At 40.9% G+C, this 25210-nt stretch overlaps 1 protein-coding gene across 1 annotated transcript in view; it reads right to left on the reverse strand.

Annotated features, from left to right (window-relative positions):
• Window positions 1–2020: 2020 nt before the first annotated feature.
• The window catches only part of LOC125689094 (uncharacterized), a 46425-nt gene continuing 23235 nt past the window's right edge, over window positions 2021–25210 (reverse strand). The window contains 9 exon segments of the mRNA XM_048935902.1: window positions 2021–3535; window positions 3538–3681; window positions 3684–3698; window positions 6672–6813; window positions 9781–9948; window positions 12020–12128; window positions 13060–13247; window positions 19557–19681; window positions 21230–21457. Coding sequence (XP_048791859.1) covers window positions 3372–3535; window positions 3538–3681; window positions 3684–3698; window positions 6672–6813; window positions 9781–9948; window positions 12020–12128; window positions 13060–13247; window positions 19557–19681; window positions 21230–21457 — 1283 coding nt within the window. The 3' untranslated portion in view covers window positions 2021–3371.

Genomic DNA, 25210 nt, shown 5'->3' on the forward strand with positions numbered 1-25210 from the left:
ACAGCTACAGTTCAGCCAGAAGTCTCTGTGATGAACCTGATGATGTAAAAACAGGGAGAAAGTAAGTGGTCGAAGACCACAGGCAGGTGCTACTGCACACTCCCAGAGGGATATAAGCATATATTATTGAGTTCTTGGAAAATCATGAATATGCATGCAAATGTATTGCATATATATATGCCTTAGCTGTTCAAATGCAGAAGCTGAGTCTGAGACAGCAAGCTTGTTTTGTCAAGTTGCTCAGTAGCTATGGTGAGGAATAAAGGAATGCCGCTTTCTAACACAAGAGAGTTTTCTTCCCAGACTTCACATTTTTCTCCTAAAGGACACTAGGACTGGCTGCCTACATACAGAAGTTCCATACATCTGCATACTTGCTCTCGCCATGAAACAAGTCTCACATTTGCTGGCTAACCTCAGCCAGGTACATGACCTCAGCCCTAACTGCCCTAAGCTTGTAGGCAGCTGAACAGCTACCAACATCCAAAAGGAATAAGAGAAAGCTCTGAAACACCGTTTCAGAAGAAAAAAGCAAGAGGCAGTGGTCCTGTCCTGATTGATTACCTGCATACAGCTTACAAATGCAAATTTTCTAGAAAAAAGAACTAATAGCTATCACACAATCACTCAGGGTTGCTCTCACTACATAAAAAAGTGCTTCTGCTGAGGTGGCCGGTGAGGAAGGACTTCTTTCTGCAGCATATTTCACACAAAGAACAAACAACACTTGCCTCAGGCAAGAACAGTGAGTGTTATGGTATTGCATTTTTAAGTCATATTCACACAAATGCTGTTTAGCTTTCTAGAATTTTTATGTTAAGCGTATTAGTAATTCATTCTACCATTCAAAACGCTGTTTTACTGGCACGATAAAGGTTACTCACACATTTTTAAGAACTGGAACTGTTAAGCACTCCTTTCTACACAGATGGGCTTTTCCACAACCACAAAACCTTGCCTGTTCATGCCTCCACCCAGTGCTGAACAGAAGCTCGAGACTGAACCAGATTCAAATGCAGGCCTTCTATACACTGCTCCTGCACTCTCCTGAGGTGCTAAACTCAAACACCTATTAAAATACCAATTTGGCTATAACCCACAAGCTGGGTCAACATGGCAAGCACACAGTGAGAAAAGGCCAATAAACATACTATCTAAACAATATGTTCCTGCTTAGCTCAGAAATTTACAAATCCAGATTCATAGATCAGCAACTTTGAGTGATCTAAAGCAAGTGCTGCAGGGCTGGAGCACCTCCCCTATGAAGAAAGCTTGAGAGAAGTGAGCTTATTTAGCTTGGAGAAGAGAAGGCTCTGGGGAGACCTCATTGTGGCCTTCCAGTACTTGAAGGGAGCATATAAACAGGAGGGGGAATGGCTGTTTACAGGGGTGGATTGTGATAGGACAAGGAGGAATGGTTTTAAACTGAGACAGAGAAAGTTTAGGTTAGATATTAGGAGGAAGTTTTTCACACAGAGGGTGGTGAGGCACTGGAACAGGTTGCCCAAGGAGGCTGTGGATGCCCCATCCCTGGAGGCATTCAAGGCCAGGCTGGATGTGGCTCTGGGCAGCCTGGTCTGGTGGTTGGCGACCCTGCACGCAGCAGGGGGGTTGAAACTGGATGATCATTGTGGTCCTTTTCAACCCAGGCCATTCTGTGATTCTACGAAAAGACACTAACTATATCATTAATAAGTATGACTATCAAACAATAGATTTACTGAACAGTACTAAAATGTTTTTAAAGAACTGAAAAGCAGCTGAATCTGTCCTTCTGATTGAGTTTAACTACTTCTGCTTATCACATACCCTGGAAAAAGAGAAATAATTTCATTTATTAACAAGTTACATACAGATGGATCATGTATGTGAAGCACATGTACCATAACACACAAATCTCACATGAATACCTTTTGGAGGACGCTTGCTGAGTTAATGTGATGTTATCAACAGAAAGCATCATGCTGCAAACGACTCACTCCGTAAGCATTACAGAACTCATGTTGGTTATTTCCTTAATATAAAAGCAAACAGTTAGTCGGGTTTCTTAATTACATTTAAAACACAGTTTTGTTAGTAATTGTAGTATGTGGCCAATTACTTAGAATTTTTCAATCTTTCATTGCTAAGCACTCTGAACTTAGCCTTACATCAGTTTTCTTTATGAAATGAGTTGGTAATCTTCAGAACAGCTAAAAGCATAATTCTTTGGATTATACAAAATAATAAGTGTTCATGTTGTCAAGAACATGGAAATTAAGAGAATAAAATCTGTTTTAGTTGTAGTAGTCATATATCATATCTGTAAAGGGAAGCTTCTGTCCACACACTTGATCATCCAGCAACGACAAGACAGAAACTGTGCAGAACTTCTGTATGCTGCATTTCTTTCATCTGTTGCTTCTTCTAAAAGAAATACAGCTGTTATTTCCATATGTTCCTCACTGAATATTTTTGTTTGTTTGTTCTTAAGAAATTAGTGCATGATTGCAGGAGAATTCAGGGGAACAGCACTGGGCCCTCTGTATGTACCTCACACTGAAAACTAAAGAACACACATGAAAAAAAGACTGACTGTGCTGTGTGACAGCACTGAAGGTTTTTGAACACAGAACAGCAGAAAGGTAAATGGCAGCTTTTTCCTTCATCTTTCTCTGCGATCTGAGAGAAAGTATGTACATGGCCACAGCACAAAGGCAGTACAGCTCTTCAGACAGAGCTCACCTTGGTAGCAAACCCATCATTGGGCAGCAGCATTACACAAGAAAAACAAACTGACAAGTTATTTTGGCAAAAAGAATAAAATAAAGCGTTATGATTTAGTCAGGCAAAACATCTTTTATCAACTGCAGGAGTCAAAATTCCACATTAATCAAAATGCAAAGAACAACTGATAGCATTTCCTGAGGTGTACTTCTACACTGCACTATGAGTAACCCCCCCTGCCTCCCCAGACATAAGAGAAACATTGTACTCCAGAGGCTGCTATCACCTCTTGTTGCCAGTGATGTGGCAGTGGCACAGCCAGCTGTTGTTCTCAGAGCATCTAAGAAATTTCCATCTCTCTCTTGAGGAAAGCACGCACCACGCACCAGAAAAAATACGATACACAAACCCATACAACAGAAAAGTGTTTTTAACAAGTATTTGCTAAGAACGGGTGCATCTCAGGAATTAATGTAATTACAGGTGGAAATGTCAAGCATTTAGATTACTTTCTCCCAAAGCTGAAATACTGGTGTAAGCGTTCTGCTTCTAGGCCTGAAAGAGAATTTTAAATCCGGCTAATTGTACAAATACACATTTACAACTTCTTTCAGGCTTCTGAGAGTGCCAATTTGTTTATGTGCCTTCTATGCAAAGAACTGGCTTCAGTGCATGGAGATCTGCCTTGAAACAGGTGAAAAGCCAGCTGAGAGCTTATGGGTAAAGATCAGAGAACAGACCAACACAGGCAACTTCACAGCAGGTATCTGCTTCCTGAACAAGAAGAGCAAGTAGATGGAAGCCTTCTTCAGATAGCTGGATGTCGTCCCACAGTTGAAGGCCTGGATGCTTGGGAGCTCTGACTGCCCACGTCTGGTGGCAGCAGTGCCAGGCACGAGCAGGCCAGGAGGTTTCTGGAGACTGTAGCAGACAATTTTCTTGCAGGAGCGATCGATGAGGCGACTAGGGGAGGTGCTCCGCTGGACCTGTCACTGACGAACAAGGAAGAACTCATCAGGGAGGTGAAGGCTGATGGTAACCTTGGTTGCATCTTCCAGAAGCTGGTGGATTTTAAAGATACTAAGAGAGGTGTGCAGACAAACAGGAGAGTTACAGCCCTAGATTTGAGGGCAGTGGACTGCAGCTTAGTCAGGGATCTACTCGGTAAAACAATGGGGCCATGGTCTGCAAGGGCAAAGAGACCCAATAACGGCTGGCTGATCTTCAAGGACACCTTAGAACACAAGGACAGTTGATTCCCAAGTGCAGAAAGTTGAGCAAGCGTGGCAGAAGGCTGTCACAGAGGTACAGGAAAGTTCTGACAGAGCTCAGACACACGTACAAAGTGAGAGCAAGGATGAGCTCAGGAAGAATACAGAAACATGGTCCACACATGCAGGGATGGAACCGGGAAAGCCAAAGCTCAGCTGGGCTTGGATCTAGTGAAAGACAACAAGAGCTTCTCCAAACACACTGGCAACAAAAGGAAGACCAGGGAAACTACGAGGCCATGGCTCAGAGGGGCACAGGATCTGGGGAGAAAGCAGATGGAAAAGGCTGAGACAATCCACATCTTTCTTGGCTCAGTTTTTAACTGGTAAAAGTTTGTCCTGAGGCTTCCCAGGTCTGCAAGTGTAGTGGCAGAGACTGGGAGACTGATACTTTACTTACAGGAGTTGGACTGAGTTAGGGACCGCTGAAGTCAACAAGCCACACGAGAGACTTTGGAACTTCCTGTTCTGCATCCACGAGCACTAAGGGGGGGCTGAAGGAATTGCAAGGCCACCTCTATCACCTTTGAAAGGTCACAGCAATCAGAGAAGAGGAAAAAGGTGAATGTCACGTCCATTTTTGAAAAGGACAAGGAGAAAGATCCAGGGAACCAGTGTTCTATCAGCCTAGTCTGAGGTTCCCAGAAAGATTCTGGAGCTTATATTCCTGGAAGCTGTGTCAAAACATATGAAGGGCAGGAACATCGCTGGGAACAGCTGCCGTGGATTTACCATGCTCAGATTGTACCCCACCAACCTGACCACCTTCTGTGGTGAAATGACTGGCCCTGTGGATGGAATGTAGTAAATGCTGGATCACAACAAGGCCCCAGGCAGCTTGCCATCAAATCCATCCAGTGAAATTGTTGACTGGACTACAGCATGGGTGTAAACTGGTAGGATTGCTGAAATCACAGATAGTGAACAGCAGTACAAAATCCAGCTGGCAGCTGGTTACCAGCAGTGCCCCTCACAAGTCAGTACCAAGGCACATAAACTTCAGCATATCTTTATTAATGACCAGGGTGATGAAACAGAAAGCACTCTGGCTAATTCATTAACAGCCACATAAAGAGGGAAACCATATCCCAGAGGACAGAGCTGCCAGTCAGATGGGGCATTCAGAAGCTGGACAAACGGCATGAGCTTCTGAGTCAAATTCCTGCACCTGAGACACTACAGGCTAAAACAGCATTATAAGTTGGGCACTAACTTGTTTGTAAAGCAACATTTCAGAAACAGAACTGGGGATCCTGGTGGACACCACACCAAATACAAGTCAGCCGTGTGCCTCTGCAGTGAAGAAGGTCATTCACAAATTGTGCTGTATTAGCAAAAGCACAGCCAACATATCAAAGAAAATGGTTATTCTCCTGGATGTGGAGTGCTGTGTCCAGTTTTGAGCTCCCCTGTACAAGACAGACAGACATACTAGAAAGAGTACAGTGAAAATAACCAAGGTGGTCAGGCTGGAGCACATGGCATACACGGAGGAACTGTGAGAACTGGGTGTGCTCAGCCTTACAAACAGAGGACTCACAGAGAACCTTACTGTTGTCTCCATCTACCTAACAGAACAGCAAAAAGAAGACAGATTCTTCTCAGAGGCACGCATTGAAGAACAAGGGAAACAATCATAAGCTGCAGTAAGGGAAATGTTTTTCACCACGAGGGTGGGAAGGTGCTGGAATGGGTTGCTCAGAGAAGGTGTAGGATGTTCAACCTTGAAAGTATTTTAAGCTGTGAGGAACACAATGGAACAAGTACATGGTAAAGTATTTTTTTTCCCTTAACTTCAGCAGAATTTAGCCACAATAAATAATTGCCAGTGATTCCTTCCCTCATACATCTAAATTCTAACTACTCAAGAAAAAAATATTCCCTGAATCAAAGTAAATAATACTATGTGACCCTTTATTATTGCTAAACAGCTTATATTTAGCAATAAACATAAAACAGACAACTGAGCATCTTCTGTTATGCTGTTGTTGCTGTTTTTAAAAGCTGCTTTCTGAGTTCAGACTATTGTTAAAGTTTAGATTTGGGAAAATTAAAAGTAAACAAGATCAAAAGCCTAGAAAGAATTGTTTAAAAGGATTCTTAAAGGAATAAATTCCTAGACTGGAAGGTAAAGGTCAGACATGGCTTCCCTCACTTTGTTCCGTACTGATCCCATCATACAAAGCACAAGGAAGTAGAGCCTGGCAGCACATTTGGAGATGTTCCAGGTGGCCTCAAAATTAGTTGTGCACCATCCCTCTCCAGATGCTGCCAACACAAACTGCCTGAGAGGAAATGCAGAGCACCCGTTGATGAGGGTAAGCATATTTTAATTTCTCCAAGCACCAGTCACAGACCAAAGGAGATAGCACTGTGACAGGCACTGTGCATTGACACTATTTTGCTCCACTGCTATAAACGTTCCATATTATATCTATACATCCACATTATACTGCAAAGGATTACAATACATGTTGCTTTTTCCACTGTCTACATGAAGTAGCTTCAGTTAGCATACTAAGCCCTAGGCATTTACAGATTCACTACCGTCACTTCCCTACACTTGGCTGGTTTACAGCAGCATCTCATAAGCTACATTCTGCTTCCACTGAAGACAACAGAAGTTCTACAACCATCTTCAGTGATCAACCAAGCTGTGTTCAAAACTGGTATGAACCATTTCTGAGCACTCACGAAGAGAAGATGAAGAGGAAGTCCCGCGAAGAAACATCTGCAAGCCATCCTCACTGTCACTGGTACTGGCCATACTGTTCCTCATCTGCATCACAGAGAGCTGTGAGCAAAGACTTGGCTGTCGATCAATCTTTTTTGAGGCCTAAAAAAAAAAAAAAAAAAAAAATTAGAAAAGGGATCAAGTAAATTAAAAATTAAAACAGAAAATAGCTATTTCTTCTGTAGTTGACAGTCTGGTCTCAGCTGTGACTTTAAATCACAGAATAGCAAAAGATTCTATGCAGTGTAAATTGATTTAATGCAGATACAAGATGCCAGTAATACACTGGAGTTAGAACATCAACAGCCATGAATTATTCACTTTTAATTCTTCTTTGTACTGACTTCTCAGGTATTTTCCTACAGACAAATTTCTTTTTATTGTCTGACAATTCATCACTAAGTTACTGCAATCATATAGGGCTTTCATGACATTCTACCTTATGAACTGGCTCTTGATGCTGATGAAAACAAATGAAATGCATTGTGTGACCATTACTCTCTATGCAAAGACCTTGGAATTATTTTCCATTTACTTGGAGTACTCTGAGATATCTCATATCACATTTATATGAAACAATACATTGTATCTCATTAGGTATTATTAAGAGTCAGAAGGACACCTGTACCCAAAAGGTACAATGTGCATGACAAATGCATGATGTATAACTCAATTCTATTGAACTTTATTTAACAGTCAAGAATTACCACTTCATTTCATGTAGAATGATGGTTTTCTGAAGTCTTTATGATGCATCAGTTAGAATAGTCTTTCATGCAACTACCTTCTCTAAAATTAAGGAGCTGCTGCAAACTAAAGTGAAAATATCATTTAATGAAAAAATATACATAAGACTGTGAAGCCAAATATCTGTATATGTGTGCAAGCTCTTCTAAATGACTCATGAATGAAATATATACTCAGTGTATAAATAACTCCAAGCTGCTGTTAGCTGGAATAAAGTTAAAAGGAACTTCTCTGTTCATACTGACACAGCTGCATGTCATGAAGCCATATTTGAACCCTATAAGGATAAACACAGACAGGGTAAATAAAGAAAGTCAAAGTCCCTTTCAGCCCTGATCTCACCTAGCCTGATGGGCTGGGCATCTATTGGACTTTCCAGGCTCTGCAGATACAACTGAACATCAATCAAAAGAAGCATTTTGAATAGAGAGGACTGCCATATGATGACAGCAATACCTGCACTGGCAGAACAACACAAGGATTTGATATTTGGCAGGTATGATAAGGACTTTTCACTTAAAATCAACAAATTAAACTCTTACACTGAGTATTTCATGTGGTACTATCAAGAAATACTACTGCTACAGTTTTGTTGTGCCAGATGTCAGCAACACAAGTGTCTTGTGGATAACTTTGTACACCAGGCACAGTAACAACATCCTAGTGCACCTGGAGTCATCCACACATTAAAAAGAAGAGAATGATAAATGGGGCAGATAAGCAGAGAGAAAGGTAGAGAGAAAAGAAAATAAATAGGAAATAGAAGAAAAGAAAAAAGATGAGGGGGAAAAAAAAAGAAAATTGATAAGGAACATGGGAAACAGCAGTCACCTTGGAGATGCTGGCTGAATGCAACCCATAGAGCACAAAGGAGCACGTTGCTACATGTTTGTTCCAGTTGCCATACTCCAGAAATGACTTTCTACAAAAGTATTTTTCTTCTTTTTTTTTTTTTTTTTTTTTTAAATACAGTACATCTCTCTCCTGTTTTCTTGCAATCCTTTCACCATCCCCCCTCCAAAAAAAAAGTTAACCACATATTTTATAAGAAGTACATTATAGATGGTATATATATTCCTGCTAGATCACTTATCTTCTTGCATTAGTAAGACTTACAACCTCAGATGATGAATGAAAACAAGGACCTGCAATAGCCTTGAGGATCTAACTGCACAACAGGGTAACCCCGTTTCAGTGACCAGTATAATTTTGTAGGTCCTTAACCAGAAGGCAGAACAAGCAGTGCTTTAACAACTGTCCTTCCAACACTCCTTTATTTTTCTCTTTCTATAGCCTACAGAAAACTCAGAAAACTTTCAGTATTTAATTAATCATAAATACATTACAAAATATATCAGTAGGCTTCAAGTGTAAAGAAGCAGTGGCAGCCACTCCTTTTGAATCTCTTTTCCAGTAAATTCATCACTTTGCAGAAATAACTATTTAACATATATTTATATATGGGCAACGTGATAAAGATTTTTGCTTTGAGTTGGTGCAAGTTAATAAATACAGACTATGAAAACACCATATTAACATTTTCCAAGCTTTTCATAAATGATGGTGAAAGTTCTTCAAGTAAATTACATATGAGAATCCTACAGCCAGTACATAAAGAATAAAAATAAACCACTACCAGCAGCCGAGTGGCATCCCTTGCAAATGTTGAAAAGCCCTGTAACTATGGAAGGAGACAAAGTGAAAGTAAAGTAAGATAATAGGATATAGACTACAATAGATACAGACTACAAATAGGCCACTTACCATGATACTTGAAACATTCAAAGAAGAATGAGTTACAGTCAGAGTCCTTAGCAAAGATATTTGTACAGATTTCATGTCTTTTCCCAGTGACTATCAACCTGACATTTCCCTTTTTCCCCCTTGTATTTACAACCTGCAAACACACTTCAATGTTAATTTTCTTGGCAAGATGTATTAATGCAGCTGTTTGATTCCAGCACAGGAGTTCTTTTAAAAATATCCTGAAGCCTCTTTGTACAAAGGTACCCATTTATTAGTAAGAGAAGATATCCAGGGAGAAGCACCTTTAATCTGCTGGGCACCACGTCCACCAGCTGATTAGCCAATCTGTCCAGAATCTGTTATTCACCTTCCTTGCACACTGCAGTGCTAACAATAACCAGTATCAATGGCTGACAAGAACACTGCACTGACACACACTTTGGCATTAAAAGGCAACAAATATGAATTCAGCAGCCTATAGTGGCAGATTAAAGAAAAAATAAAAGGTACTTTAAAGTTGAAGCAATGATACATGTACTTGTGTGTAAATTCCAAAATGAAACTGCAGTTGCTTACCTTGTCATTTAAGGTCGGGTCATTCAATGAATAGAGTTTATTTGTAATATCTTTGCCAATAAGATACTTAAAGATCTCATAAAGAAATGGCTCAGTTTCCAGAAAGTATGTCAGTCTTTCTCTGGACCAGCAAAGGAACTTGCAATTATCATCTGCAATAATGGTGACCTGAGAAAACACACATGGAATTAGCTCTTCTCTTTTGCTTGCAAATAAGTGCTACCATTCCATTTGTGCCTCTAGTTAAAATAAATTTAAAGCCATATAGCTTTTTGATATTCCCTTAGAAAATTGTATTTACAAATGTAAATCTTCTCAGATGGTTATCATTATCAGATTTTATCTGATAAACAGACCAGTTTGTTTTTCAAGAAATCTAGTGGGAGATAATATGAAGGGGAAACCACTCAGAAGTCCAAAACAGCAAACATTTATGTTAGAATAGATTTATTAAGAGTCAGTCCTGTACTGATGACACATCCCAACAGGCCTGCTACTTGGTTTTAATTCCTGTGACTGTGCCCAAGTAGGAAGAACTGGTGCAAGCCAAAGGTTTCCATGAACGAGTTTAAAAAAGGATACGGTAAAAAACAAAACATAATGCCTTTCTCTCTTCTACCTCAGACCTCTGGATCTCACAAGCACTGCCTTGCACTTGGACCAGGGACCCATTGGCTTAGGCACTGACAATTCTGCTGTGGATGGCTGCAGTCAAATGAGGTAAGCTGTAACACCTACAAATTCCTGGTCACTTGTCCAGCTATGCCAGAGGAGGGCAGTGGCAGACAGAAATCAGCTCTGGGATGTTGCAACTGCATGCTTTGCAAAAGGAGTTCAGAAGAATTTATGAAGTGTCCTATCACAAACGACTTTTATCTAAAATATTTATATACACACACATACATACACATATAATATAAATACACACACACGCACGTATGAATATATATATCAAGCCTAAGATAAAATGGAAAACTGTCACATACACTTGAGTTTTAACTTTACAGTCTGTGACAGAGGAATATCAACTTGGGAAAAACTTGGCAGCATTGCCAGCAGATGGAGTCCCTAGGATGAAATTTTCATCCTGTGTTGATGGTGCTGCCAAGAACATTTGTGCCATAGCAAACTGCAAGCAAACTTCACAAGTGAAGGATACACAAAGCACCAAGACTGCAATAAGTTTCCAGGCAGACACAAGGAGGGGCGTGAGTCTTTACCCCTTCAGCAGAACTGATTCATATCTAGTAATTTATGGGAGAAATAGATGGTATCAATAGGGTACAGCACTGCCAGACGCCTCGCTGCCACGAAATGAATATGTCCTGACAACCATCTCCCTCTGGCACTAAGCCTGCTGCTTGACTGGAACGTGTTACATCAATCACTGATTTTAGATTCTGCCCTATTCTTCCTGCCTCCTCCTCTGCCACAGTATCAGCAGGGATGTATCCAGTCCAGCCACAGGCAGTCAATATTACACATGCAGTTGAAGAATAGCAGGAGGTAAACAGTGATTTTAGTACTACGTGGAAAAAACCCTCTCTAATAGTAGTATCTTTACCACAAGCTACTGTATAATATATTCATTAACATTCTAGTATAATTACATTGCTGGAGATATATACTCCTATTGCTCCACCTCTAAAGATATATATTCCTGTTGTTCCCCTAGGAATATTTTAATTCTGAACAGTGCAACCTCTTTCAATTCATGCTGCTTTAACAACTTTCAGATGATTCTTTCCTGCATTTTTAAAATCCTTCATTTTAGTAATGAATTTGGTAATCACATTATACCATAATTAATTTTCCTATTCTGTTTTTGAACTAGCAACAAGACTGCTCACATCATCACTTACTTCAGCAAAACTCTCACCTATAAATCAGTTATCTCAAATAATCTTCCAGCACAGAATAAGCTTGCAAACAGTAAAATGAAAGAGAACAACAGGAAAAGTCACAGTAAACACCATCATGATACTGTTTCGCAGCATTTCATTTTAAAAGTTACTCTTGACATGGTCCAGCATCAGACACCAGTTTTAGGAAGCCAGCAAAATTACACAAACCAAACAGTTCAGTATTTCCTGAAATTATTTGGGGTTTGTCACTGTCAGTTTTGTTTGTTTGCTTTGAGTTTTTGTGTGTTGTGTTTGGGTTTTGCTTTGTCTTGGTTATTATTATTATTATTTTTAATTGTCTCATTAGTTCCCATCCAATTTAAGCCAAAGCGTACCTGGAATTTTTCACCCCGGTTCATCTGAGTTGATCGAAATTCAGGTGAATCTATAAAGGCACAGGGGTAAATATTATGCAGAAAATGCCCTCGATAGGAAACCTTCATTCTAGAAATAAAAAAAGTGTGAAACATCATTTCAGAACCACGGAGGTTGAATTACTTTATTAAAATTGAATATGATTACTGACAATGGTAATGCAGAAGGCTAAACAGACTGAAGTATGTACATCTTCTGGAGTTGGAGTCAACCTCCTTTCTGCCTGAACCTCCACCAAATCCAGATGTAAGGTTAGCAGCCGATTCTGGCTGCATGATGTGGTGTGCACCCTCAAAACACAACTGTTAAAAAGCAAAAAAGATCTGAAGTGTGATGCTCTAGATCCAAATCAGAATCAGGCTTCCTTTAGATAACTAGTTTCAGGAATAAGCTGCTAATGACTTTGAAGAAAATTGATGAAACCTGATGTCTGCACAGAGACTGCTTAAAATTTTGGGCATAACTTAGCCAGAACCTCAAGATCACAGCCTGGACATGGTAATTTATTTTACCCTTTCTCATTCGGGTCTGCCAGCTAGGTCTGAGCAATGCACCTTCCCCCTTTCTGTCTGCATGTATAAAGTGCAATCAACTAATTTCAACAGGCCTCTTGGTTTAAAGCCTAATGGATGGTTATTTTCTCTTTCCCTCATGCACAGTACTTTTTAACCTTAAAACATGAGAAAGCACTGAGGAAAAGTCTTAGATGCCTAAGACCAGAACAAGCTTCTTGTTTGCTCTGAAAGACTCTTGTGTTATAAGACTGTAACCCCCATTAGAATCAATATGGCTGTACACACACGGAGGCACAAAGTTTTTGCATTAAGAGACATCACAGCCATTTGAAATAGTACCAAAAATAGCATATGGATGTATACTATGTGGCGATAGACCATGATAGGCAACAAACAGTAAGATTTAAAAAATTAACACAAATATCCATCAACTTTCTCATGAATTCAACCACCACACAACTCATAAGAAGCTTTATAGCACCTACTTCCCCTTCAGCAGGATGCTTAGCCTGTCATCAACTGATGTTTTATCCTCTGCAGCATAAGCTTGACCTGCCTTCAAAGTCTGAATGTTGCAGAATTGCCCAGTTAATCTTTGGAATAGCTCTGGAGGCACATGGAGTGGTTCAAACATTCTCTTGTACAGGCTGCTGAGCTCCTTCTCTATCTTGATCTAGAATGCAAACACAAAAGACGTCAATACAGAGAGACAGTCTAGCCAAGAAAGGGTAATACTGCATGCATGCTTTAGCTGCTAAATCTGAGTAACATCTTTGTGTTCCTTCTGTTCAGGCAACAAAATAACTGGTAAATGCTACATCTATCCACAATGCTGCCTATGACAGGGTGACCAAAACCTTAGCTAAAACTGCAATTCCAGAAATCCGGTGCTTCAGGAACAACATTTCATATAAAAAGTATGGCAAAACAAGCACATGGAATCTTTTGAGACTTCTGATCTAGCAGTGCGTAGAACTTGCACCAGATTTACACAGGAAAATAATGAGATTGCCTGTACTTCCCACACCATGCCCACAACTCATTTTGGCCATCTCTTGGGCTTTCCTGGGAATCTTTCATCCCTTACTTCTTGGCTTACCTGCAGCAGAAAAGCAGGACTATGAGCCCTATAAAACAAACCCATCATTACAACATGTGTGTTGAGGAAGAAAAATACTGCTACCAGCTGAACATCCCATATCTAAGAGCCCACCCAAATTCATGTAGCAGCAGTGAGGGAAAGGAAGCTGGCTGAAATGCCAAGCCTGGAGATCTTTCCTGAATGAAGACAGCAGGGAATAGGACAGAGTTCTGGCCTTCCCGAAAGCAGAGGCTGCTTGAACAAACAAATTAGAAATAAGCACGAGATTATGAAAAGATAACATAAATAGAACAAAAACAAAACAAAACAAAAAAATTAAAAAAAGGAAAAGCAAGAAAGAAAAATGGTAGAAAAAGAAAGCAAATGAGAATGTTCCAAGTTTAGACTTGGAATCTATTCTTCTATATTATTTAATTAATTTTTGTATTCCCTATTAAAAATAGGGGAGAATTAAGCAACAGCAAAGTCCAGGAGTCAATTTCCAGCTCATGGTAGCAAACAGAGCAAACTGAGAAGTTCCTGAGTATTCTGTACCTGGAGTAGGATGCAGTCCAAAATGACTAAGTCTCTGGACTAACTAAGGCTCACAATGACTTCAAACTCTGAAGTACATACAATTTCCTCCCCAGAAAGCTATTTTAGGGCAAAAAAAATATTAATCTCAGCCCTAAGAGATTAATGTTTCACATCAAAAACTCTCCCTGTTCTGGTAGAATTACATCTGAGTGCTGAACAATGAATCAAGCATAATGAAAGTTTTTGGAAAATTCATGACATTTGACCTTTTTTTACATCTAGAGCAAATTGAGCTGAAGCAGAAGCTTTACAGATTTGTGGAACCATATTTGAAGGTTACCACCCATAGCCTCAGCTACTGGATCTACCCGTCCCACATACAGGCAACAGAAGCCCATGGCAGTTCTTTGGAACTGACAAACACGTAGGCAGAGATGGTGGGTTCATCCCACAGGAACAGTATACAGCTACTTATTAAATTTCTACACAGGAAGAGATAAAGCTGCTTAGGTGACCTTGACATTACCACTTCATGACATCACAAAATGGTCTTCGCAGCCTTGTTTTCCATGAAAATTTAACAAAATAGTATCCCAAACCTGTAGACTTTACCTTCTAACCAAAAAACAACACATAGAGAAATAATGGTTATAACCCACTGAAATTTTTATGCAGCCTTACTGCAAAACAGACACCAATACCTGTTTTCAAAAACTTAAAAGAATTCCTCAAGAACTTCTGAGAACTTTCTTTTCATTATACATAGCAAAACTTATTATTAACTTTGTGAACACTTACCACCCAAAAATATATTAAAATGTTCAGGTTTTGTTCATTTACTTTTTTGATCTGTTCATACATATGCTTCAACCAAATGTCACTTACTGTCTCCTCAAAACATTTCATTAGATTTATTTCATTACTTTATATTCTGTTACATGGATTCCCTTTTCCTATACTACCAAAGAATATACATGCCATAGAAATGCTACCAGGACAGTGAAAAGGATGACTGGAATGAAACTGTTTGCACAGTATTAGCAATAAACTCAAAGAATCATAGAATGTCTCAGGTTGGAAGAGATTTCTTCCATCCTGTCCAAGTCTCTGCTCAAGCAGGGCCACTTAGAGCAACACCGCCCAGTACCTTGTGCAAACAGTTTTTCAATACCGTCAAGGATGGAGATTCAGCCACCTCTCTGGGCAACCTGGGCAAACACACTGCCACTTGCACAGTAAAAAGTGGTTCCTGGTGTTCAGATGTTACCTCCCATGTTTCATTTTGTGCCCATTGGCTCTTGCCCTCATACCAGGCACCACTGAAAAGTGTCTGGCTCTGTCCTCACTGCACCTTCTTCTTCAGTATATGTACACACTGATGAGATCTCTGAGCTTTCTCTTCCCCAGGCTGAGCAGTCCCAGCTCTCCCAGCCTCTCTTCATAGGCTGTGGTCTCTTCTCCATCATGGCCCTCTGCTGGGCTCCTTCCATTATGCCCATGTCTCTCATGCTGGTGACTGTCCTGAACTGTATGATTTCAAAGTATGTTCCACATACACATGACATTAGGCAATTTGTTTTCCCCACAACCTTGAGGAACTCCCTCATTCTTAACAGACATATCAATTTAATTTGTACCTCTGCCTATCCATCACCACTGCAACTGAAAGAGAGACAAATTCCTTCCTCAAATGAATACAAGCAGCTCCCAAGACTCCTGAATCCAAAGCAGCGCATGTGGAGAGGATTTGGCCCTGGAATGCTGATCATTCCCTTAACTGAGTACACAATTCCAATTTCATGATCTTCCTCTAACATTTAACACTTATAAGAGAAAGAAGGCACTCCTGCTTTCCTAAAGATTGACCAGGTTGAGCAATGTAGATATGCTTCAGATAGTCTTGCTCGTAACAGACTATTCACCCTTCACATGCATAGCTGACTGCTTCTCCAGTCATGCTCATGGGTCATATTCCAAATGAGCCATACGGGGAGGTGTAATGTTTTGTTCAGCAGTGGTTGAAATATTCTGGGTTCCTGCCAAAGCTCCAAGTCAGAGCTCTGTACAGACACTGAATAGAAGCCTTCAGCTTCCACTCAGACTAAAAAAGCCAAATCTGTAAAGCTCCAAGGAATCAAACCCACAGAAATAATCTTCTAGTCAGAAAAGAAACTCACTGCATTTTGCATGCTCCATTTAATAAAATAAATATTTAACAACTGGAAATATTAATTATTCATTTTGTAATATCGCTAGCTTGTAATTATTCTTCCATTCTTTTCTTTCCTTAAAAATGTAATTTGTGAGGATGACTAAATAAAATTGATTTTGAGATGGGCAATAAAACAGAAGCAGAAAGAAAAAACTCATTCAAAATCAGTTCCTAATAATTTCTTTTCTTCCTTTTTAGGCATTTTCCAGCTTTCTATAGAAAAACATTTAAACTGCCTTACAGTTCACAGTAGATAGAATATATCAAACAGCTAAAAAGATGTGTGACTATCACACATCACTTCAAGTAACCCTGTTGCTCATAGCCTGTAACAAAGTGATTCAGACACTGTTTGGGATGCTACCCTGTTTCCATGTAATTTCCACCATTGTTTGTTTCCACCATGTGATTGAATGAAGAGTTGAAGAGAACGAAAAATGAAGAGTTCTGTTTCCAGAGACCACTGACAAACCATAGCACCACACCTGCAGCGGTGGTAAGAATACAAACTTGCTGAGAACCAGACCACAGATCCCAGTACAGTTTAGATAAGCAGTAAGTTATCTGACTTCTTCCTTATACTGCTACAAAACAGCAAGGAAATACAATCAAACTAGTACATAAACACAGGTTAGTAGTTAGCAATAGCTGTACAGACTTACTCTCAAGCCAAAGGAGAGGGAAGGCAATACCACACCTCCCAACAGCTGTTAGGTACATGAGTTGAATTACACTGGACAACTAGCTTAAGCTGGATGTGTAACTTGTAGATAGAGAGAAACAAGGTGACTCCAACTCCACATTCCTCTTTTGTAAAGTAAACTACTGTCTCAGAAGTAGAAACCACAAGTAATTATTTGTGCTCTTTGAAAGTGCTCTTAATTGTTAGACTCAAGTTATTACATGATTCATTTAAGAGGCCTTTCATTTCTGGAATGGACTATGCAGTACTTCAGTATCAGTATGTGAGAGAGACTACCTAAGAAAACAGCTGATGCCTACGTAGAGCACCTTCCCATTACAGGTATTTGATATTCCTCCTACATTTTAACATTTGTTTCCTGCACGCTTCTGTCTTTAGAAAGCAGTTTAATACTGAATAAGATTGAAGGAACTGAAGATTTACTAAAGGCACAGGTGGTAATGGTTTCAAGATTTTAATTTGATCTCTATCTAAGATAATAGAGAATGTCAAGAGCTTGTCGTTCATTCTTAAAGTCAACTGTACTGACATTTGTTTGAAGACGACTCTTCCGGCACTAGTGTCACTCTCAGCAGAAGTGTTTACAAAGGCTTCATACAGAATATGATTCCAGCAGGATCCCTCATTTAATTCTTTAGATCTGGTCAAGACCCGGAGTATGGAACTGTGGGTAACAATGTCAACTGGGTGCTTAAGATTCACTGCTGCAACAAGTAGTTTGGAAGTTGAGTGTGCACATCTACAAAGTTCACTATTAAACAATCTCCACTGATCCCTGTAGAAGTTCCCAGCAGATTTATTTATTTATTTATTTTTAAACTGAGGAGCCCAGAACTGGACACAGTACTCCAGATGTACCTCATGTCACATCCTGCCCATATGGGAAAGGAAGGGGTGACCCCACACCAGGGCAAAGTAGAGGGAGAGAAGAACCTTCCTCAACCTACTGGCCACATTCTTTTAATGCATCCTAGGATATCACTGGCCCTCTTGCCCACAAGAGCACACTGCTAGTTCATGGTCAACCAATCCATCAGGACATCAGGTCCTTCTCTGCAGAACTGCTTTCCAGCAGTTTACCTGCCTTTTCCAGCCCCTAACCTATACTGATGCACGCAGTTATTCCTCCCCAGGTACAGGACTCTGGGCTTGCCCTTGCTGAATCTAAGTTTCCTCTCCAACCAAGAGATTATTTCCAGCAGTTCTGTTGTATCAAATGTTAAACGCTTCTGGAAAGCATTTGATTTTAAGTTATTCTTAAATAAGCAAGGTTACTCTGCTCAAAACCTGACAAAAAAAAAATCTGACACCATGTATTCCTGCAATCTTCACATTACAAATCCATATGCCTTAAACTCTGCAGACCACAGAATGTAATACTAACACTTGGAACACTTAGCACTTCATTAAAATTTGAGTGGTATGTAATAGCAAATATTATATTACATGTTACCTAGTTTTGACATGCATATACCAGCAGAAAGTTGGGCTGCTTATCATTCTGCGGAGACAGAAAATGCAACTCTGGATGAATAATAAAACAAAATACCTTTCTATTGGATATACATTTAGCTGAATGCAGGGCAAAGCATCCTCTGGTTTTGGTATGCATTTCAAATATATAATTATGGTGCATTTGAAGGGAGGTATTTTAATGCACCGTTTTGAAGGCAATGAAGGGAGTTGCAAAATTCTCAGCCATGACTCTCATAACTCAATGAATACAATAAATGAGCTAAAAGAATGCATAAGATGAGGAAAGGGCAAGAAGATTCTATTGTTTCCTTTTAAAAGCAACAGCAGAATCTGATTTATCTTATTTGCATTTTAAAAGAACATGACAGTAAAAACGTATGGATTAGCACACTTGTGTGCGAAGTGATGAGTATGAAGGTCATTCATAAATATCAAAATAAGAGTCTGCTTTGGAAGCTTCTAATTTACCAGTCTCCTTTCCCATCACAGAGGCCATTTATGACTTAAAAATCAGATAGGAATGTTTTGCCCCTCCCAAACTCCTTAGTTTAAGCAATTACTGTTCTGGAATGGTCAATTTTAAATATCTTAGTAAGACTTTTATTTCAGGAGATCGATGTGCATTTACAAGTAGAAAGGTGGGTAAAATTACAAAAGACAGAAACAAGGGGAACCCAAAAGTGTTCCTGGTCTCTTGGCTAAGAAGCTAAGTAACTTTTCCCTTACTATCAGAATTAAAAACAGCCAATAAAACAACCACTTTTCAAGAATATGGATTTCAAGAACATATGTACTGAATGAGACTGACTGACAGCATTCTAATGGCCTGGATCCTTACTGGAGTTGTTGGTTGACTTAATTCAGAACAACTCCTGCAGAATTCAGTGATAGGTTTGTCCAGCATATATGGTCAAAACTTTCTTTTTCTTGCATCTTACTAGCCTGCTTTGTGCAGTGTAGCTGATGTACATACCGGTCTTCTTTTATACACTAGGTATATGAAGTGTAGAAGGTTGACCACCAAAAACACAGAATTCCAGATCATTATGTCCAAGGCACAACGGTAGAGTGTAGCCCAAATGATGAACAATGCACATCCTGTAAGAAATTAAAAAAGGAAATTCAATGCCACTGGCTAATAAACACATTCTCTTATAAAAATCATCAAGAGTTTGTCCACTAAGTGCAAATACACCCAAAAGTTTTACTATAGTTAGGCTCTGTGAATCAGCACATGCAATGGTAGCATGAGTAATGACTACAATGCCATCAGGAGGCACTGGGTCTGCAGTCCTGCCATACAAGGCTACAATACTGAAGCAACAAGAATTCAGGAAGGGAATGGGGACAGCAGAAAGGTGCAGCCCATTAAATATTAGCCTGTTATTAAAAATCACATTAAAAAAGCAGCTTACAAAACTTGATTAGTGCATTAATTAGACAAACAATGGCCTAGAAACAAATGTTCATTATCTGTATCAGAGACATTTATGTCTAACTAGGGAGCTGTATTTGCACAAAAATCTCCTGAAGTCGTGCACAGATATTTTTGAAAATGAAAGGAAAGCATCATCACTGTATTTTGACAAAGTCATGGCAGAAACTAGAATCCTCTGGTGTGACATCAAAGAGATTTTCAAATGCTTATTCTTTTCCAGTTACTTTGTTTTGAATAATGACAATTGTTTTACAAGATAAGGCATGCTTAATGATCAGGGATGTTATTTTTAGCCTACAAAGACAGATGACAGGTTATGGATCAGTGAGCCCCCTGCAGATAAATGTGAAACAACTGGCCAAATTCAGCCATGTCCAATAGAGATGGATGTAGACAGATATATTTCCCCTTAATATTCATGCAGAAGAAAAGGGATCAGATATGCAATTAAATTTCCTTTTCCTGTCTTTCCCTGAAGGTAATGCTGAATATGAACTCAATATTCTGTATGGGTGTCTGGCCAGGCAGCACGTACATATGGATCAGAAAAATCAACATGTGATGGCCCTTGATCAGCTGCTAAATTAAACTAGGAAGAACTGAGGACGCTAAGCCTGGAGGAGTGACACTGTGGAGCAGCAGAGGACAAATATCAATAGGGACCAGATCTTCTGCTGCCCACAGATTAAATTTGCTTCCAGTTGCCATCTCATCTTAACAATTTTTTTTTTTCCTGTATCTGTTCAAAATGCAAGAAAACCTATGGTTCAAAGCTCTCCAGAAAAAACCTTACTTATTATAGATGATTTACTAAGCCAGAGCATCAGCCAATGAATAGTCCCAGCATTTACTTGAAGCCTAAAAGGTAAGGTCTTTAAGATATAATGATTTCACTGCAATTTGGAATTCAATTCACTTTAAGCAGCTAGAGAAGTTCAAAGTAAATGCAGCACACTTGTTTTTAAGTCAACATCTACGTAGTTTTGAAGTTGTAAACTGCATCTCTGTGAAATTGTAAGATAAATAACCATTCTGAAAAATATCTGTCTGGGTCAGAATGGTCCTTGCCTTCAATAAAAACAACTTCAGCAGAACACAGACTACATGGATACATGCTGGAATTTCACTGTGACCTGGAGATGCCCCTGTAATACTCCCCTGCTTCTGCCACAGGCAGGGTGCAAACTTCTCTGTAAGAAGTCACCTACCTATGGAGAGCAAACCTCGCAGAAAAATCATATGAAGGTTCAGAGTAGTCGGAATAACCAGGCCAGCTGCAAAACAAATATTTGCCACGTGGAAAACAAGATGATGGATCTCCTTCCAGTTTTCACATGCAGTCTCATTGAAAGGCACAGAAGTGGCATTTTTTAAGTCTGGAATAACGCCTAGTGGAGTGAGTGGGCTGACTGCTGTAGTGTCCATCTTGAAGAATCCTGCAAAGAGAAGACAAAAAACAAAACAAAACAAAACAACAAACACACATTAAACTGAAACATTCATGGAAAAATGCTTTAGAAGGGCAACCTAGACCTAGATAGTTCAGTAACTTTACTCTCTCTTTTTCACCTAAGTGTTAAGCTTCAAGAATGGTCTACTTCAAATTTTGGAAGCCATGCATAAACAACATTGTTTGAAAACTAGCTACTATAACTCACACTGCTCAGTGAAACATGCAGGGTATTGCTCCATGTCCTACACAAATAAGAATCACCTTTTTAATCTCCAATGTACTGAATGGCTCCAAGATCACAAAGTCAATAGATCACAAGGGGAAATTAACCTGCATAAGACTTCAAAGCAAAAAAGGGTTCTTCAGTGTAAAGTTTCCTTAAAACACAGCAGAAGAGCCCTTCTTCTAAACAAGGACTGGTGGTTTCTAAGGGAGGAACAATGCTGTTTCCTTGATTTAAAAAAGAAAAAAAGAAAAAGAAAAAGAGCCTTAACATCTGGCTCTCCTGCAGGATCATTTGGGGTCTCCTAAGCAACCTATTATTTAGCATTAATTAACCAGAGAATGAAAAACACAAACAACCTGAGACTAAACCACCACCAACTCAACAAATTACTTCTGAAAATAGTAAATAAATATTACGGTTTCTTGGCCCATTGATGAGCTATCAGACCAAAAGGGGTGACACCCAGGCTGGTGAGTTACAACAAAGTCCTTCAGGGAAACCACTTGGTCTGTCTATAAGCAACCTTGCAGGACTCTGCAGAACTCCAGAAGAAAGTAAGAGAATAAAAAAAAAAAAAAAAAAAAAAGACTCCCAAATTAAAAATACATAGGCTTTTTTCTTCTTGTTTGCTTTTGCACTGAGCACCTCTTCAACTCTTAACGTTGCTTCAGTGCCATCCATTCTCCTATTTCCCGCAGTCAACTTGTGTGCAAGACTTAAGCAAGTTATGCAATGTCTCAAAATTAAGAGTCTCTCCACCCCCTTTTTAAAGCAGTGGGGAGAAAGACACCAGGAAGGAAAATTCAACCATCTCGTAGCTGTTACAGCTGTCACTTGCCCAGAGTGTGTCACAGATAAGGCATGCTACAGAACACACAGAGACATTCAGCAGGATTAAACACTGCAAGGACATGGTGTACACCATCCCTGCGTTGAAATGGTTCTCAAAGAAAGAAAAGTATCTAATTCTTAGAAAATAAAACCAACAATCAAAAAAAAAAAAAAACCACCACAGTTCTCTTATTTCTGTTCTTAAGAGCTCATTCTCCTCCTCTGATTCCTGCATCAGTCACTCACAAAGGCATGAACATGCGTTACTCTGAGTCGCAACCAATCATCAGGATGTAACATTTTGCAGGGCATACAAGAGAACTGAGGATGCGCTGCTCTCCTAAGGCTTGGTTGGAACGCCTCACATATTTGAAGACTCATGGCCCATGACAGTCTTTCTGCTCTTGCAAACTACAAGTCCCAGTGTCATGATCCAGCCTGGGTATCATGAGTTCTTCACCAGAAGGTGGTCAGATACTGGCACAGGCTGCTCAGGGCAGTGGTCATGGCCTCAATCTGTCAGAGCTCAAGGAGCATCTGGGCAATGCTCTCAGTCACATGGTCTGATTTTGGATGGTCCTGCATAGAGCCGACAGTTGGACTCAAGGGCTTCTTCTGGACCCCTTCTACTTGGGATATTCTAAGATTCCATGGTCATAAAGCAGCACAACGGAAGGGTTTCGCTAGCATGCATTGACCAAGCTAATGGAAATCTTTGTCAGTAGAGCATCCATAGCTGTAACAAGGGGATGTTCAGTGCTTTTGAGCCTCTGCACCACCTAGTTAGCTGCCTAAATTACAACCTGGGAAGCTAAATCTAGACACGTCTGTCTTTTATAAGCTAACACCTTGAAGTCTTCATATGATTACATGTGATAACTGCAGCACCCTAGCCGTACTGGAATGAGCTGGAAAGTTGATTGGCCTAAAAGTGTTACCCACAGTTAATGCCAGGAGGTCAAAAGTGAGAACTCTGATTTTTAGATCCAGTTCTTTAGTCTTCACCTCCAATGCTGTCAAGTTGCAACATGAGCTAAAAATCTGCTGTTCAACAGATGAACCTCAGTGCACCAAAATTTCATTTCAGAAGCACAGAATCAGCCCTTTACAACTTTGATGTAGGGTTATTTCCCTTGAGAAACTGTCCTGGTACAGCACAAGTAATATCATGGTAATATCAAAGATGAAAGTCCAAACAGTGCCAAATCACGCTGGAGAAAAGGGTGGAAGTAGTATCAACTGAAACATAAGAGTTATAGCACAAAGTTTTGTAGTACAAGACAATTAAAAGAATACTACTTATCACCAAATAATTTTTCTTTCATATAGGTTTAGATATACCACAGCAAGAGTTTATCCAGCTGACTGAAGGCTCAAGCCAGCTGGCAGATCTGAGAAAAAGGAACACCACACAATCTCAGCAGCACTGCAATACTAAATCCATCAGAAATTAGCACAGCTAGCAGGAAAGCCTAACCAATTTTTCTTACATGCATGACACTTGTAAAGAGTTACTGTAATACATTCTCAGAACACAACTGAATACTCCAGTTGAGTTTGCTGTCACATTTTCCTGTGCTCAAAACATCTTTATACGTGGCCAGACATTTGAAATCCATTCCCAAAGGTCCCCAAAACTCAGATGCGTTCCAAAAGGGATTTGGAGAAGCTGTGCAGGGGGTTTGCCGAGCTGATACAGGACACATGGAACAGCCAGCTCTCACCGTGCACTTCCTAGAGGACACTCGTTCGAGGCACCATTTTCCTTTTCATAACGAAGTAGGTGCGAATGGAAAAGCGCTATAAGAAATGCTTCCTTTCCGTACGCTCTTTAGGGCAAGTTCACTTCAGTTAAACGTCGGCAACTACAGAAATTACTCTTTCCCAGCACCTTAATCCCGCCAAACTTCGCCGCATTTTCACCGTGCGCAGCGAACAAGAACGCACACCTGCGAGGAGCACCTCCCGCCGGCTCACAGCCACGGCAGCCCGATGCCAGCACCGCATCGCACCGCAGCCGCGCTGCCCGCCGCGGGCCGACACCGCCCGCAGAGGCACGGCACGGCCCCGCCGGATGCGGCCACAGCTGCCGCCTGTAGCCCCGCTTTCTACCAACGCCTCCAAGCTTTGTTTTAGCCTCAAACGCGCGTGCACCCAAACGAATAATTCCTTGGGCCGCTTTTAAGATTAACGAGTCGAGCAGCCCGCCCTGCCCGCCGTGGGGCAGGCGCCGCACCTCACCCTGCTGTACCGTGAGCCGCGGCACGGCGCCGTCCCGAGCCCGGTTCCACCGCCCCCGGCCCCTCACCTGTCCCCGTGCCCCCTGCCGGGCGCCTTCGGCAAAGTTTCCCGGACGAATGAACGGCGCGGACCCCCGCTCCTCGCGGCTCCCAGTGCCGACAGCCCCCGCCCGGCCCCGCGTCCCGCCGCGGCCCCCCGCCGCCGCTGTGACTAAAATAGGCAGCAGCCGCCGGCGGGCTGCGGGAGGCGCCAGCCCGGGGCCGGCAGCGAGCGGCTGTAGCGCGCAGGCGCCTCCCGCCCGCCCCGGGGGGCTGCGAGGCTCCCCGGCGCGGCCGCGGGGTTGGTGTCGGGGAAGGCGGCTATGTGGAGCCGTGGCGCGAAGTGGTGTTTCGATGCCTGGTGCCCGCGGGACGACGGGAAGAGCGGTGCCCGTGTGGG

The sequence above is a fragment of the Lagopus muta genome, chromosome 2 (genome assembly GCF_023343835.1).
Source record: "Lagopus muta isolate bLagMut1 chromosome 2, bLagMut1 primary, whole genome shotgun sequence".
Taxonomy (NCBI): Eukaryota; Metazoa; Chordata; class Aves; order Galliformes; family Phasianidae; genus Lagopus; species Lagopus muta.